Source organism: Stenella coeruleoalba (assembly GCF_951394435.1).
Source record: "Stenella coeruleoalba genome assembly, chromosome: 11".
Lineage (NCBI taxonomy): Eukaryota > Metazoa > Chordata > Mammalia > Artiodactyla > Delphinidae > Stenella > Stenella coeruleoalba.
Genome location: NC_137157.1, coordinates 27,695,439 through 27,711,564, shown reverse-complemented (window position 1 = coordinate 27,711,564; position 16,126 = coordinate 27,695,439). Strand labels below are relative to the sequence as shown.

The 16,126-nt window shown below is 41.2% G+C and overlaps 1 protein-coding gene across 1 annotated transcript in view; it reads left to right on the top strand.

Moving 5' to 3' along the window:
- PLEKHG7 (pleckstrin homology and RhoGEF domain containing G7) overlaps positions 1 to 16,126 on the top strand; it is an 89,313-nt gene that overhangs the window by 19,726 nt on the left and 53,461 nt on the right. Inside the window, 7 exon segments of the mRNA XM_079938131.1 lie at positions 2,509 to 2,533; positions 2,536 to 2,594; positions 3,566 to 3,709; positions 6,801 to 6,896; positions 7,748 to 7,764; positions 7,766 to 7,847; positions 11,636 to 11,749. Of these exon segments, the coding sequence (XP_079794257.1) occupies positions 2,509 to 2,533; positions 2,536 to 2,594; positions 3,566 to 3,709; positions 6,801 to 6,896; positions 7,748 to 7,764; positions 7,766 to 7,847; positions 11,636 to 11,749 (537 nt within the window).

The following is a 16,126-nucleotide window of genomic DNA, read 5'->3' as shown; positions in this document are numbered from 1 at the left end:
TTTTCATGTGTTTGTTGGTAATCTGTATATCTTCTTTGGAGAAATGTCTGTTTAGGTGTTCTGCCCATTTTTGTATTGGGTTGTTTGGTTTTTTTGATATTGAGCTGCATAAGCTGCTTGTATATTTTTCCTTCCTCATTTAAATGAAAGCAGGGTCAGTTGTCAATCGGGTCTGGGGTCTCAGGAGAAGGGGCATCTCCCACCAGCTTGCCAATTCAAGCTCAACAACTACAGAATCCATATATTCTCATACAGTCAGCCCTCTGTGTCTGTAATTCTGCATCCTTGAATTCAACCAACTACAAATGAAAAATATTTGAAAAAAAATTCCAGAAATTTCCAAAAAGCAAAACTTGAATTTGCCATCCACCAGCAACAATTTACACAGAATTTACATTGCATTATGTATTACAAGTAATCTAGAGATGATTTAAACTGTATGGGAGGATGTGTGTGGATTATATGTAAATCCATTTTATAAACTGGACTTTAGCATCTGAGGATTTTGGTATCCGAAGAGGTCCTGGAACCAATCCCACTAGGATACTGAGGGACGACTGTATATCCATTTTACTCCAGTTCCGTGTCACCAGTGCCTACTACAAATTTCCATTCCACACGTCTCTTAGTTATTAAATTTGAGGCCCCAGAGTTAACCTTGGCTTCTTTTCTTTATCCTCCACATCCTCTCAGATACCCTTCACATCTTCTCATTGCGTCTCCTAGCCAATGCCACCATAGTGGAAGCAGCACAGGTTCCAACAAAGGGTCTGTAACTCTAATGAGTTAATGTTTCCTCCAAGAGGACTGTCCCCTCCCTTCTCACTAGCATATCCACCAAGCACTTTGGCCAGGAGGTCATTCAGACCCTTGGAAAGCCACGGTGATTGTCCTTCAAGACAGGGCTGGCGCCCCCTTTCCCACAGCTCCAGTGCCTCTTCCATTGCCTCAGCTTCTTTATTTTCCAACTGGCTGCTGATTTTTAATTTCCACAACATGCAGTCACTGTGGTTTCAGACATCAACAAAAGGCATACGTCCCAGCTGCTGTGTAGGTCCCCAACCAGCTCCAGGATTCCTTTGCTACTGTGAAGCCTATAAGTCTCTGGTAAGTTTCTTCTTTCAGTGCCGTAGCCCTAGCAGAGAAGTCAGCCACAGCCCTTTAGCACTTTCTGAACCGATGCGGGTCTCCTTTCAGACACACAGGGAGCTGCCTCCCCACAACGGATAAGCTGTGCCTTCTCTGGCTCCTTAACCTAAAGTCAGAAAACGCCCACCAAACTGCTTAGATCCACACCAGCGTCATGTGCCCTGAGGCAGTAGAACAAGTTGAAAAATGATTTGTGCTAAATATTCATTTGAAATGCAGCCAAGTTGACTTTAGAAAGCCTCACGCTTCGTTATTTGATAGCTTCTTCCTGGTTTAGTTGGTAAAATGAGCTCTTTAAGCAGGTAATTCATGACATTGCACCAGGATATTGAATGAGTCAGAAAAAATTGAAAGGTCACGATAAAGTTTAGAAGCAAGTTACAAAAGGATGTATAAATATGACACCATTAAAAATTAATTATAAATACAATCAGAAAAAGATTTTCAATAGTTACCCCGAGGGGAGGGAGGGGTGGTGGAGATTACAGGTAACTTTGTGTAACTTTTTTTCTTTGTGGTTTTGTTTCTCAGATTTTCTATAATAACCATATATTACCTTTGTAATCCAATTTTTTTTTTTTTTCTTGCGGTAGGTGGGCCTCTCACTGTTGTGGCCTCTCCCGTTGCAGAGCACAGGCTCCGGACGCACAGGCTCAGCAGCCATGGCTCACGGGCCCAGCCGCTCCACGGCATGCAGGATCGTCCCGGACAAGGGCACGAACCCGCGTCCCCTGCATCGGCAGGCGGACTCTCAACCACTGTGCCACCAGGGAAGCCCTGTAATCCAATTTTTTAACTAATATTATTTAAAATAAAAATTATAACAAAAATGAGTCAGAGGTTCCATCCTAAGGAAACTAGAGTTTCTAGCATATCCTGGTATTCTCCAGCTGTGAATTATCATGTTAAGAAGTTGCTTTAACGCTCTGGGCTTTATTTAGTCATCTACTAAGTGAGGGGTTGAACTAAGACATCCGAGGCCCCTTCTCATGGTAAACTTCTATGATCCAACATTTGGAAAAGTTAGAATATGAGGACTCCAGGACCACAAGGTATGTGCTAGACTGAAATCCGTCTATTTGCTATAGGAGTGTTCTGAGCTCTGTCTTTTTTTTTTTTCCTATTAGTAAAATGAGAGATTTGCATCAGACATCCTCACCAGCCTCTGTCCTCCATGTCTGACATTCTGAGGTCCTGTGGGTCAGACTGTGGCTCAGAAATGGTGTCTCACCTGTTAGTGACTCATAGACAAAATGTGCAGTCTGTTCTCACGCATGTTGGACAATGAACCAAAGATGCCGAGGCTGCCAAAGGTGTGTTGTTAAAAGATTGAAAATCCTGTTTCTAACAATCTTTAAGGAGGGCAAAGACACACACAAGCACATATCTGCCTCTCCTCTTTGAAGGTTACAGACTTCAGGGACTATGGGTTCCACAGACTGAAGGTATCTCATGCATTGCTTTCTGTGTGGCATAGCTTTTTTTGTTGTTTCAGCCATTATTTTAAGTTGGCAGATTATTGGCTTGTTCATAATAACAGCAAAGTGCAGGAGAGAAGCCCAGACCTGGGCAGACCGAGGTCTGCTCTCTCTAAAGCAGGGGTCACCAACCCTACCAGTCCGAGGCCTGTTAGGAACTGGGCCACGCAGCAGGCAGTGAGCAGCGGGCGAGCGAGCAAAGCTTCATCTGCCGCTCCCCATCGCTCGCATTACCTCCTGAACCATCCCCCCGCCCCGCCCTCTGTGGAAAAATTGTCTGCCACGAAATCGGTCCCTGGTGCCAGAAAGGTTGGGGACCGCTGCTCTAAAGCACACTGAAATCTCAGGAAAGTCATTTCACCTTAAGTAAGGTAATGGACGTGAGACCACTTTGTAGACCATGAAGCCCTGTACAAATGTTAATAGTTGTTACAACCATTCCCCTCTGGGCCTTAGTTTCCTCATTTACAAAACAAGTTGGTTTTGATAAGACAATTTCTGAAGGTCTCTTAAAAGCTTTGTCTCTTATTTCATGATTCTTCAGTAATTAATTTCAACAAGTTTTACCAGTGGAACCTGGATCAGACTTCCCAGTTCCGGGTTTGGGGTTCTTTTGGTGGGTTGTTTTTTTTTTTTTTTTGCAAAAAACTGAAAAGGACTTATAAAATTCACAAGCATAGTTCAAAACATCAATTTGAATTCGTTTTCATTTTAAACTAAAAATAGCATGTCCATCCCATGCGTGGGAGGAATTGATACCCCAAAGCCATGCAGAGAGAACTGTGGTTTAGATAACTGTACCCAGAGGGATGTCTGGGGCTTGCAGTGAGAAATCATGATTTGGGGGATTGCTTGTTCCTGCTGTACTGCAAGTCAGAGGAAGGGTGAACAGGTCAACCCATCGAAATGTTTTGTTCTCTCTTTTCTCCCACATACAGGATAAGACCTGGAATGAAGTCGTGGAAACACATCAAAAACTTCCTACTAATCAATTAGACTTGAGAAAGCAGCAAGAGGCTGTGTGGGAACTCTTCACGAGTGAATGCACTTATTTCTTGGACCATTTATTAGTTCTTAAGATGGTAATGCTGGCTTTACTTTTTGTAGTAGATGGAAAACACTGCTTCTTTAGGGACTTGTTTCTCTCTTCCATGCTGAAGGAAGGAAGGAAGTATGGGGTGGGCTCCCCTCTTTCAGAGGATCTTAAGGAAATTTTGTTTATTTTTGGTTATCTGCAACTTGGTTTCTCTTCATTCTTTTCTTAAACATAGCCTGTTAGGATTGGGTGAGACCTTCCAGCTCCCCATGTGATGTCTGAATCTCTTCTGCCTGATTCTCACCCTGTGCTTACATACTCCTCAAGTCAGGGAGCTCACAGCCACCCTCGAGGCGACCATCCCACCTTCGTTCAGCTTCCTCTTTTGGCTCTTATACTCCCTTATGAACAGTGCCAGGCAAATGCTTTTTATCAGCTACGGAGCCACAGATTTTCAGGGCAACCATCCACGTGTAACGCGGGGGTGGGTGGGGAGGGATGGATTATACGGTGTGTTCACGATGTCTGTCATGTAAATGGTGCTCCTGAGGTTGTGCAGTGCAGTAGCCCTGATCTGGGGAGGCTCTGAGCAGAGAATTCCTTATAGAAGAACCACAGGGCAAAGGATAGGAAGGGAGCAAATGCCTTCTAAGACCACAGAGGAGGATGGGCCACATTGCTCCAAAGGTTGCCTCTGCCCATAAGCATTTTTGAATCCTGGCTGCTCCCTTACACAGGAAAAGGCACTGTGTTGGGAGACACGAGTTCAAGTCCTGGATCTGCCTCTGACTTGCCATGTGAACTTAGGAAAGTCTAGTCCTCCATTCCATAAAACACAAGTTGGCGCATGCTTTCTGTAAATGTCCAGATAGTAAATATTTTAGGCTTTGCCAGCCATGTGGTCTTTATTGCAACTACTCAACTCCTCCACTGCAGTGCAAAAGAAGCCATAGATAATTTGTAAAGAAATGTGTGTGGCTGTATCACAGTTACACCTTATTCACACAAATGGGTAGCAGACCTGATTTATCCCACAGGCTGTCGTTTGACAGTTCCTGTTCTAAGCTATAAAAGAGAGATGACAGTACTGTCTCTGACTGTCTAATAACATCTGATCATTGAGATGATCAGATTAGTTTCCTTTGAAATCTATCAAGTGCTAGACAGATGTTCTTTTCTGTAAGTAATATTTATTGTGACAGTCATACTGCTAAGTACTTTAGCAAAATGTAAACCACAAAGACACTCAGAAAGTTAAAACTTAGAGACTGTATCAGGATACAGAAAACTAGCTTAGGTAAGGATCTTGTTGACCCATGTGACTGTAAAGTCCAGAGTTGAGACAGAATTCAAGGTTGGTTTGATCAAGGGGATCAAAAGCAAGGACAAAATTTCTTTTCGTCCCTCATCCCTGCCTTCCACAATATCAGTGTCATCCTGTGTGTGGCTTCTGTTGTAGTCACAGAGTGACTGCTGTCCTTGAGGCCACGGAGAGAGTGAGAAATAGAAGGGAGAGAGAGAGAATCTCAGCGCACTCATAGCCAAAGTCTTGATTGTCATTCTGATTGGACTGGCTTAAGTCACATGCCCACTTCTGAGCCAGCTACCCGGATAAGGAAGGAAAGTGCTCATTGGCTTAAGATGATCACATTCAAGGTATGAGGAAGAGTAGATGCTGAGGTGAAAACTGGGATGATATTAGGGAAGGAGGGGCACTGAATCTGAGTGGTACCCAATAGATGTTCACTGCAGAGCACTCACCCTGTGAGCTCTGCTACCTCCCTTGCCCTAATAGACAGTACAGAACTTTCCATCCCACTATAAGCTACATAAGCTTTTTAAACTAGCATTTTTCTGCTTAAAAGAAAGCCAATTTGAGTTTATTTTCAAATGCCCCAGTGTATTTAAAGTATATAAGTACCTCTCTTTACACAATCAATATGAATTTCCCAAAGTTACTTGTAAATTGGAACTTTGTAACTCAAATAATAAAATAAATTCACTGAAAGACTCAATGTTTTCCTTAAATGGCAAAAATTTCTATAAAGAAAATAATCTTATAGCACAAAGATGGTTTTTTCTAAATTTTCCCAATTTATCTGAACTAATGATTTCTGTTTCTTACAATTACATGCTTTAAATGCTTGGATATTGACAGATTTCCAGACAACTGATGCTTCCTGGACTGGGGGAAACTCTGAGCCAGTGGTTCTCAAAGTGTGGTCCCTGGACCAGTAGCATCAGAATCACTTGGGAGCTTGTTAGAAACCCATATTCTCAGACCCCATCAGAGACCTACTGAATCAGAAAGACTTGGGGTAGGTCCCGCTAACCTCCAGTTTAACAAGGCCTCTAGATGATTCTGATGCAAGTTCAAGAACCATTTACTGCATTAATTAAGAAATATGGAAATGGGAATTGGAGAACGCTGGTGGTCTAAAGTCCAGTCTTTTCACACCTATAGTTCTTGAAATATTTGGTCCCTTTGAATGCTTCATCATATTTATACAAAGTATTCCTGTTTCAATAAATTGATCTCTCTTTAGTTTATAGAATGAGAGGCAGGTATTCTGTGAGGATCGACTTGCTGTAGTTTTTCTCTTGTAGGAAAACATCAAATCAAGTAATGACATAAAGCCTCTCTCAGTGTTTTCATTAATATTTAATGGCTTGATCCACATCTAAACATCTTACCAGTTATCAGGTATTAACTCATTAGTTCTCTAGTTTTAATTTCCCGAAAGTAAAGGACATTTGGGTCTTTCACAGAGAAAGGAATAAATAAGAACTCAGTATGAATGTTGTTTTGGTCTCACGTGCTGTTGGCAAGAAGAGAACCTTGGCGATTTCTTTGGCACTGGGAGCAGAGAAAGCCCATCTGAACAGATTATGTTCAACAGGAGTGTTGTTAGGGCTCACAAAGCAGCAGCAGCTTCACACAGAAGAGCACCTCTCCCGTATGTTCTGTGGGGGCTTAAATGTCATCAGTCGTGTTTAGCACACCTCTTAACGATTGAAAATACTGATCTCCAAGTTGTTTTGTAAAATTATACTCGGGAGGTTTATGTTTAATGTTCTTGCAAAGGGCAAATATCAAAATTGAAAAACAAAGTAATGTGCTTTTTTTTTTTTTTAAGATCTTCATGAATACATTAAAATACCTACAGACTCATGACTATCTCCTGGATGTGGATTTATGGAGACTTTTTGCAAACCTGGAGGAGTTAAGTCAGGTGAGCCAAAGTAGGAAGATTCCAGTAGCCATGTGTTAAAATTCACCAGAGGATGATGAAAATTCATGCTTAGTCTATTCTTCTGGCTTGTATTCCATATTGGAACATGGAATATGGTTTCTTCCATATTTCATCCCCATTCAATCTTATGGTCGGGAGTTCAGGTTAATAAGGAAACCTACACATCCATTGGTATCTTTCCAATAGATGGCAGTTATTAGCCTTTAGTAACATTTTAAAAAATTCTTCCATGGCTCTTTAAGAAAGTAAACATAGGGCTCACTTCAGCAGGACATGTACTAAAATTGGAGCGATAAAAGGATTAGCATGGTTCCTATGCAAGGATGACACAAAAATTTGGGCAATGTTCCATATTTCCTCTAGAATACAAGCTCTGAACACCTTCTAGAATATGCTCAGGAACCCATCTTGTTCACTGCTGTATCCAGAAGACCTTGAACAGTGCTGAGTACATGGGAAGTCTCAATAAGTAATGTTGAATACATGAATTTCCTCAATAAATGATGTTAAATACAAAAAAAGAATTCCTAAGATCTCCGTCATCACCGTAAATGTCTATTGTCAAATGAATGTTCTTTCTCACATATATTATAAATAAATAATATCTTTCCTCTAAAAAAGGAAGTGAGGTACCAACAAGAATTCATTTATAAGAAAAACTTACAAGAAAATATGTATTGGAAAGTAGAGGAAAATAAATCTTTGAATTTTGCTGGGAGATAAATTTGAAATGGAAAACATCTGTGAGAATGACATTTGAAGTTCATCAGATTTTTATTTCTTACCCCTGGAAGTATACCTACTCTTGTTTTCTTTCTCTCTGGCCCTAGACAAGCTTTGGTTTTGTGAAGTCTTTTCCACATCTTCAAGGACTATGTCGACACTTCTGAGACTTTACCATCGTTGGATTTCATTTCTGTGCTCACAAAGGTAAAATCCGTATGGGAGATCTCAGCTTCTATGTGATAAATTCACCTACCTCTCAAGATAGTTGTTTATATCTCCTTAATCGTTGTTATTGTTGTTCCTGGGAAGGTTCCACCTGCACCCTCCCACAAGGGAACTATCCCTTTCCCCACCAATCAACATTTTCAGAAATAACTTGCAGAATCTGTTTCTCCATTGTCATCTCTCCTGTGTGGGTTTTATTAAGACAAAAATCTGCATGCATGGAAAAGCCCTTTTCAAGTCTGGTTTTCAAATGACTTCAATTTAAAGCTGTATTCATGGCAGTAGTTTGTGTAGGCTAATTACATGGTTCAGTTGTTCTTCTAACAAAAGTGCCAGGCTCTCTGAAAGGAACAAAATAAACCTTCAAATCCATTAACACCCTTAATAAGACTTCTGTGTATGAAAGGAGGAGAAAAGAGGAAAACTTGTACCCGTGGTCTGATAAATGCTATTTTTTTTCTTAAGTAGGTATTTGAACCTCTTCCCCTACTTTGAGCTTTTTAATTCAGTCCCTGTCTATGCTCATTTAGCAAGATTTAAATTGTTGCAATCTACTTAAAGAAACATAGATTGAGGTTTATCGAGCACTTACTAAGTACTTACGTGTGGGACTGATACCCTGTGCACAGTAATGTGCAGAATTAGACGCACCCCCTGCTTTGGGGGAGTTTTCAGTCTAGTGGGGAAGAAATTAATCCAATGATGACACTAATGATTATATAATCAAATTGAGATCAATGCTGGGGAAAAAAGGAACATAGATATTATGAAGGAAAACTTCTAGGTTGGGGCAGATGGTGAAGTAGTTACAGACAGGAAATTCTTCCTGGGGCGATGACGCTTGAGGTGAGATATGAAGAAGAAGGACAGTTTAACAAGGCAAAACAAGCAAAAATTAGGTATAAAGTGGGGAGATCTTTCAGTGACCTTCGAAAGCAGATTAGAATAAGAAAAGCTTTGAAAAACAAGAGAAAGAATGTAAAGTGTTGGGAATTACCGAAAATCTCACTCTCTCAATTCCTTTAGAGTCAGAAATTATCTTTTTTTTAGGACCATCACATGATACACATTTTTTGTTTTTGTTAGACAAAGGGGCAGAGCCCTTAGTAAGTTACATAATGGACATGAATATCTGGATGTGTATTGGTTCAAGGTCTGAAGTCCCCTTGGTTTTCTTGATAATTTCTTTACTCCATCAAAGGCTAGGACAACTGGTGGGCTTTGCTCCACTTGGCTCTATCCATCTCCTTGGATCAGTGCACTAGCCTGGTCATCCTCTTCTCATGGTAATGGGTGGAAGCACAAAAGAGCATAAACACCCATTATATTGGGTGTTTCATTTTGTGGCTCTTGCTTGGGACATAGAAGCTGGTGGCAAACATCCGGGAATACTCATCTAAAGGCTGACATCTTGCTTGGGACATTAGCACCAAGACCTGGCATCCTAGAATTTATTTTTAATGTAGTTTTTAGTAAATAGTCTGGAGAAATATCAACTTTTCATCAAAACACGTTAAGTTGTCTTAGTCTGCTCAGGCGGCTATAATGAAGTGCCACAGACTGCGTAGCTTATAAGCAACGGAAATCAATTTCTCACAGTTCTGGAGGGTGGAAGTCTGAGATCAGGGTAGTGCCCAGGTCATGTGAGGGCCCTCTTCCAGTCAAAGACCTCTTACTGTATCCTTTGCATAGCGGAAGGGGCTAGACAGCTGCCTGGAGCCTATTTTATAAGGGCATTAATCTCATTAATGGGGGCTCCACCTTTATGACCTAATCATCTCCTAAAGGGCCCACCTCCTAATACTGTCACATTGGGGGTTAGGATTCAACATGTGAATTTGAGGGGAACACACATATTCAGACTGTAGGGTAAGTGCACTTACAGCCTACTACAGCGTAGACCCTTTGCTGAAAGTCAATAATAATACCCACATATGAATGCTTCCTGTTACATTACAGATGTGTAAAGATGGGCTATACAAGTGTTTCCTAAATTTAAAAAGGCCTACATGAGTCAGGTTAATTTCAGTTATACCACAGGAACAAACTCCAAATCTCAGTGGCTTGGTTTCATATCTCACCTATGCTCTGCTCCTACTTTGTCCTCGCTCTGGGACCGCTGCTGAGGGAGCACCCACCACCTGGAATGTTACCAGTCTCAAGGGCAAAGACGTAAGAGACTGAGGCAGAGCTCTTACTGACTCTTCAAGTTTCTGGCATGTCTGTTCACATTTCATCGGCCTAAGAAAGTCACATGGCCAAGCTTACCCTCGGTGGAGTGGGCCTATATATTCCTCCCCAGGAAAGGGAACTAGATGAGCAGTGATAACAGTCTACCACGGTGTCTCACAAGAAGCTCACCAGTGGAAGATTGGGACGTTTGTTATCTACACAAAAGCCATCTGAGAAGTCGCTGAGAAGGAAGCTGAGGCTTGGAGAAGTTAAATCACTTGGCCAAGTTCACGTAGCCAGTGGGTTGTAGAGCTGCATTTCTAAGCCTGACTGTTTATGGTCTTCACAGCAGGCTCCTCATAATGGCCTTTCTCAAGCATCTCAAGGTGACCTGTGAGAAAACCTTCTGTTTATTTCCAAGCCCCCAGCTATCACCAACCCCCCAGGAAAAAATTAATTCACATTATCAGCTTTCAAATTACTTCTTCTTGAAGGCAAAACTTGACATTTCCCCCCATAGCGTTTTGTCTTCTGAGGTCCTATAGCAAAATATTTTTCTAGGTTTTTGTTATTTCTGCCTTTACTACTGTCACTTCCTTTACTGGCCTGTTAGGCTTGGTCTGCTGTCTCTACTCACTGCAGTTATAATGTTACAGCAAGTGTGTCTTCCTTCTCCCATTCACCACATTATGACACTATTGGAAATTCCCTAATGGGACTCATTATACTAATTAATAAACCTATCAAGGAGCACGTAGGCTTAGCAACGTGGTAGGCACTATGGATTCCTAAAGAGAGTGTCTGCCAGTAAGGAGCCAGAAACATTGGTGAAGAGAAAAGAATAACTGTCATTCCCGAGACAGACACTTAACTGAGATGTGCCCAGTTTGACCATTATACATATGAATGTATACATACGAATTGGCCACTTGCCTCATTTTAAAATAAGTTTGATATGGCTTACGAATGTGTAGTCATTATAGCAAGTTTAAGGCATTACGTAAGCATAATGAAGAAGGAACACAAGTGTTAGATTGGGTAAGACAAGCACATAAAACGCACGCTACGAAACTACATTTAGTAGAGGTGCCCCAAATTTGACTCTCTATTTTTAGAAGCTGGAAGGAGAATTCAGTATGTGGATATTTTTGAGGAAGATTTCGTGAAAGGTCAGATGTTGTCACTTTAATCACTTACTACGAACACAAGCTTGACAACAACATGAGCAGTGAAACCAAAGGAGGTGTTTGTTATCAGGTTCCATGCAGTGTGGTGTGTAGGCCTCAACAAAGCATAAGTGCAAGGGTGAATTAAATCAATATGTCCTAAATAGAATTTTCTTTATGGGCAAAAAAAAAAAAAAAGGCAACTTATTGAGGAGTTAACTGTTTATTATAGGGATATCGGGGGTTTTTTAAACAATGTTTATTTTGAAGATTACCTGTTACTATCCATGCAGTCATAGCTCCTACTTGATAATGGTGCCTCCTCCACTTTCCCTGTTCTAGTTGCTGATAAAAGTGAAGAGAAAGAGAAAGTCTGTCTGTGCTCTCTTTGCTTCCAATCATTCTCCTTCTGTCCTTCTCCTCTTGCAGTATTTCCAAGGAAGCCTGTGTCCGAGCCACCAGACCTACTGCCTGAATTACTCAGCTGCTGTCTTTTATCTTGAGAGTCTGAGGCAGAGAGGGGACTTTGGAATTTATTTAAAAGTAAAGTACCAGGTTCTTTTATATTTTTCCTGAGACTCTTTGGATATAACAGGTACTAGGGATTATTAGACCCAAATTAAATGGGAAAGAAGGAAAATAAATGATCAACCATACATTTTAACTACAAACCTGCTTTCCTTATAAAGACATCATCCTCTGCATACTTAGGATTTTAAATGGTGCACTTCTGGAAACACTGATCATCTAATGTCCCTCCTGAGATTTTGGCTGGAGCTTTACAGTGCTTTATTTGTTCATTGGTTTGTTTTTGGAAGGAATTGGTGAGAAAACTAGAGTAGGAACTGAGGCTTTGTTTGTTACTAGGGTTTGGCTCTTGCAGGATTTGGCCCCAGCAAGGTCCTGTTGCACAAAAGCTGGGCGCACCATTTACCTTGTATTCTGTGTGAATGGTGCTTCCTGGAGGACGTCAGAGCACACAGTGTAAACACTGCCCCTGAAGTTGTCCAGCATGGTGGCTATGGGTCCCAAAGTGTTATTAGAACAAGGAATCTCTGCTAGGGACCTTCAGTGTTTGCTAATAAGCAAAACAAAAGAATTTTCCTTGCCTTCCCTACTTCCTTTAACCCCTTTTTGACATGTCTTTAGTCTGAACCGTACCTTTCAGCCTTTCAGTATTATGCCAGAGCCCTTTTCATGACCCAAGAAAATGGTCCAAGCCTTTACAGAAAACCAGCTCTTCCCTGCAGCTGCAGGAAGCACCTGCCAGAGCATCACCTCAGAGCTGTGGGAGGAATGGCCACCACACACAGTTTCCAACAACTTTGCTGTGAATTGGTGCATCTTTGCCATGGCCAGGATGTGCCGGGAAACCTGGGTGTGGCATGAATGATCTTTTGGAAAGAGACTTGGCTCTATTTTTGTAGCTTCATCCTTTCAATGTTTTCTTTGCTACTCAAACCAAAACCTGAAAGCTCATTAGATTTCCAGGGTATGAATAATCTTGTTGCAAAAGTTTTCCCTGGAAGCTTATGGATGAGACCCTCGCCAAGCCCCCAAACTAGGGAGAATCCAGGTTCATTCCTCTCCCTTCCATGCTAGGGCAGAGAATAATTTAACAAGGCTCAGACATTGTTTTCAAGTAACTGGAAAATCCTGTAACAACTGTGACACAGAAGTTTATATTTATATATAAAATATATACAGCATCCAAAGATATTTAGGGAAAGGAATAAGGGATGCACTGTTGTAATGATGACATATGATACTTTTATAATGCATAATGTTTTGCCAAGTACTTTCTCAAACAACTTTTTTTTTAATAAATTTATTTTATTTATTTATTTTTGGCTGTGTTAGGTTTGCATTGCTGTGTGCAGACTTTCTCTAGTTGCAGCGAGCAGGGGCTACTCTTCATTGCAGTGTGCGTGCTTCTCATTGTGGTGGCTTCTCTTATTGCAGAGCACGGCTCTAGGTGCACGGGCTTCAGTAGTTGTGGCACGAGGGTTCAGTAGTTGTGGCTCACGGGCTCTAGAGAGCAGTCTCAGTAGTTGTGACACACGGGCTTCGTTGCTCCGTGGCATGTGGAATCTTCCTGGACCAGGGCTCAAACCCATGTCCCCTGCATTGGCAGGCAGATTCTTAACCACCACTCTCCAGGGAAGTCCCAATACCATACTGTTTAATGACTGTAGCTTTGTAGTATAGTCTGAAGTCAGGGAGTCTGGTTCCTCCAGCTCCATTTTCCTTTCTCAAGATTGCTTTGGCTATTTGGGGTCTTTTGTGTTTCCATACAAATTAATTTTTTTTCTAGTTCTGTGAAAAATACCATTGGTAATTTGTTAGGGATTGCATTGAATCTGTAGATTGCCTTGGGTAGTACAGTCATTTTGACAATATTGATTCTTCCAGTCCAAGAACACAGTATATCTTTCCATCTGTTTATGTCGTCTTTGATTTCTTTCATCAGCATCTTATAGTTTTTGGAGTACAGGCCTTTTGCCTCCTTAGGTAGGTTTATTCCTAGGTATTTTATTCATTTTGTTGCAGTGGTAAATGAGAGTGTTTCCTTAATTTTTCTTTCAGATTTTTCATCATTTGTGTATAGGAATGCAAGAGATATCTGTGCATTAATTTTGTATCCTGCAACTTTACCAAATTCATTGATGAGCTCTGGTATTTTTCTGGTAGCGTCTTTAGGATTTTCTATGTATAGTATCTTGTCATCTGCAAACAGTGACAGTTTTACTTCTTTTCCAATTTGTATTCCTTTTATTTCTTTTTCTTCGCTGATTGCCATGGCTAGGATTTCCAAAACTATGTTGAATAATAGAGGTAAAGTGGACATCCTTGTCTTGTTTCTGATCTTAGAGGAAATGCTTTCAGTTTTTCACCATTGAGAATGATGTTTGCTGTGGGTTTGTCATACATGGCCTTTATTATGTTGAAGTAGGTTCCCTCTATGCCCACTTTCTGGAGAGTTTTTATCATAAACAGGAGCTGAATGTTATCGAAAGCTTTTTCTGCAACTATTGAGATGATCATAAAGTTTTTATTTAACAATTTGTTAATGCGGTGTGTCACACTGATTGATTTGCAGATGTTAAAAAATCCTTGCATCCCTGGGATAAATCCCACTTGACCATGATGTATGATTCTTTTAATGTATTGTTAGACTTGATTTCCTAGTATTTTGTTGAGGATTTTCATGTCTATGTTCATTAGTGATATTGGCCTGTAATTTTCTTTTTTTGTGATATCTTTGTCTGGTTTTGGTGTCAGAGTGATGGTGCCTTCATAGAATGAGTTTGGGAGTGTTCCTTCCTCTGCAGTTTTTTGGAATAGTTTCAGAAGGATAGGTGTTAACTCTTCTCTAAATGTCTGGTGAGCCATCCCATTTTTAATTTTCTAGTTTCTAGTTGTGCCCTTTTTTCCACTTAGAGAAGTTCCTTTAGCATTTGTTGTAAAACTGGTTTTGTGACGGTGAATTCTTTCTGCTTTTGCTTCTGTGTAAAGGTTTTGATTTCTCCGTCAGATCTGAACGAGAGCCTTGCTGGGTAGAGTATTCTTGGTTGTAGGTTTTTCCCTTTCATCACTTCGAATATATCATGCCACTCCCTTCTGGCCTTCAGAACTTCTGCTGAAAAATCAGCTGAAAGTCTTATGGGGATTCCCTTGTATTTATTTAATATTTTCTCTTTGTCTTTAATTTTTGTCAATTTGATTACTATGTTTCTTGGCATGTTCCTCCTTGGGTTTATCGTGTAAGGGACTCTGCACTTACTGGACTTGGGTGACTGTTTCCTTTCCAGTGTTAGGGAGGTTTTCAGCTATTATCTCTTCAAATATTTTCTCAGGTCCTTTCTCTCTCTCTCCTCCTCTGGGACCCCTATAATGCAGACATTGGTGTGTTTGACGTTGTCCCAGAAGTCTCTTAAATTGTCCTCATTTCTTTTCATTCTTTTTTATTCCGTTCTGCGGCAGTGATTCCCTCCACTCTGTCTTCCAGCTCATTGATTCATTCTTCTGCATCACTTATTCTGCTATTGATTCCTTCTGGTGTATTTTTTCATTTCAGTTATTGTATTCTTCAACTCTGTTTGGTTATTTTTTATATTTTCTAACTCTTTTCTAAAAACTTGTAACTTCTCACTTTATATATCCATTCTTTTCCCGAGTTCTTGTATCATCTTTATGGTCATTACACTGAACTCTTTTCTTGGGTAGATTGGCTATCTCCACTTTGCTTAGTTGTTCTTCTGGAGTTTTTATCTTCTTCCTTCGTCTGGAACAATGTATTCCTATGCCAGCTCATTGTGTTTAAATTTCTGTTTGTATTTTTATGTATGTAGTAGCTTAGTTACGTTTCTCAGTCTTGGATAAGTGATCCCCTGAAGGGGAAGTCCTATATGTGCCAACAGTACACTCCCCTCTCATCAGTCAAGGGCCAGGGACCAACTGGTCCCAGGTTAGGTTCTGACCTATGTTTGTGGACTTAGTTCTGCAGGCTGCAGGATCGTAGTTTCCTTGCTTCTGGTGTCTGACCCCTGACACTGCTCTAGCCGTTATGCAGGCTTCCTGGTGGGAAGGGCTGGTGGTTGGAGCTGGGTCTTTGCCCTCTGGTGGGCAGGGCTGTGTGAGGGGGTGTGGCTAGAGGTGACTGCGGGCTCAGGATGACTTTAGGCAGCCTGTCTACTGATGGCTGGGGCTGTGTTCCCACCTTGTTGGTTGTTTGGCCTGAGGCGTCCCAGCACTGGAGCTAATAGCCTGTTGGATGGGGCCAAGTCTCAGTGCCAAGGACCCAAAATGTCTGCCTCCAGCCAGAGTTCACATAGGTCCCCGCTATGTCCACCACCAGCTTTTATGACTCCAGAGAGATCCATGGCCACCCCTGCCTCCCTAGGAGACCCTTTAATACCA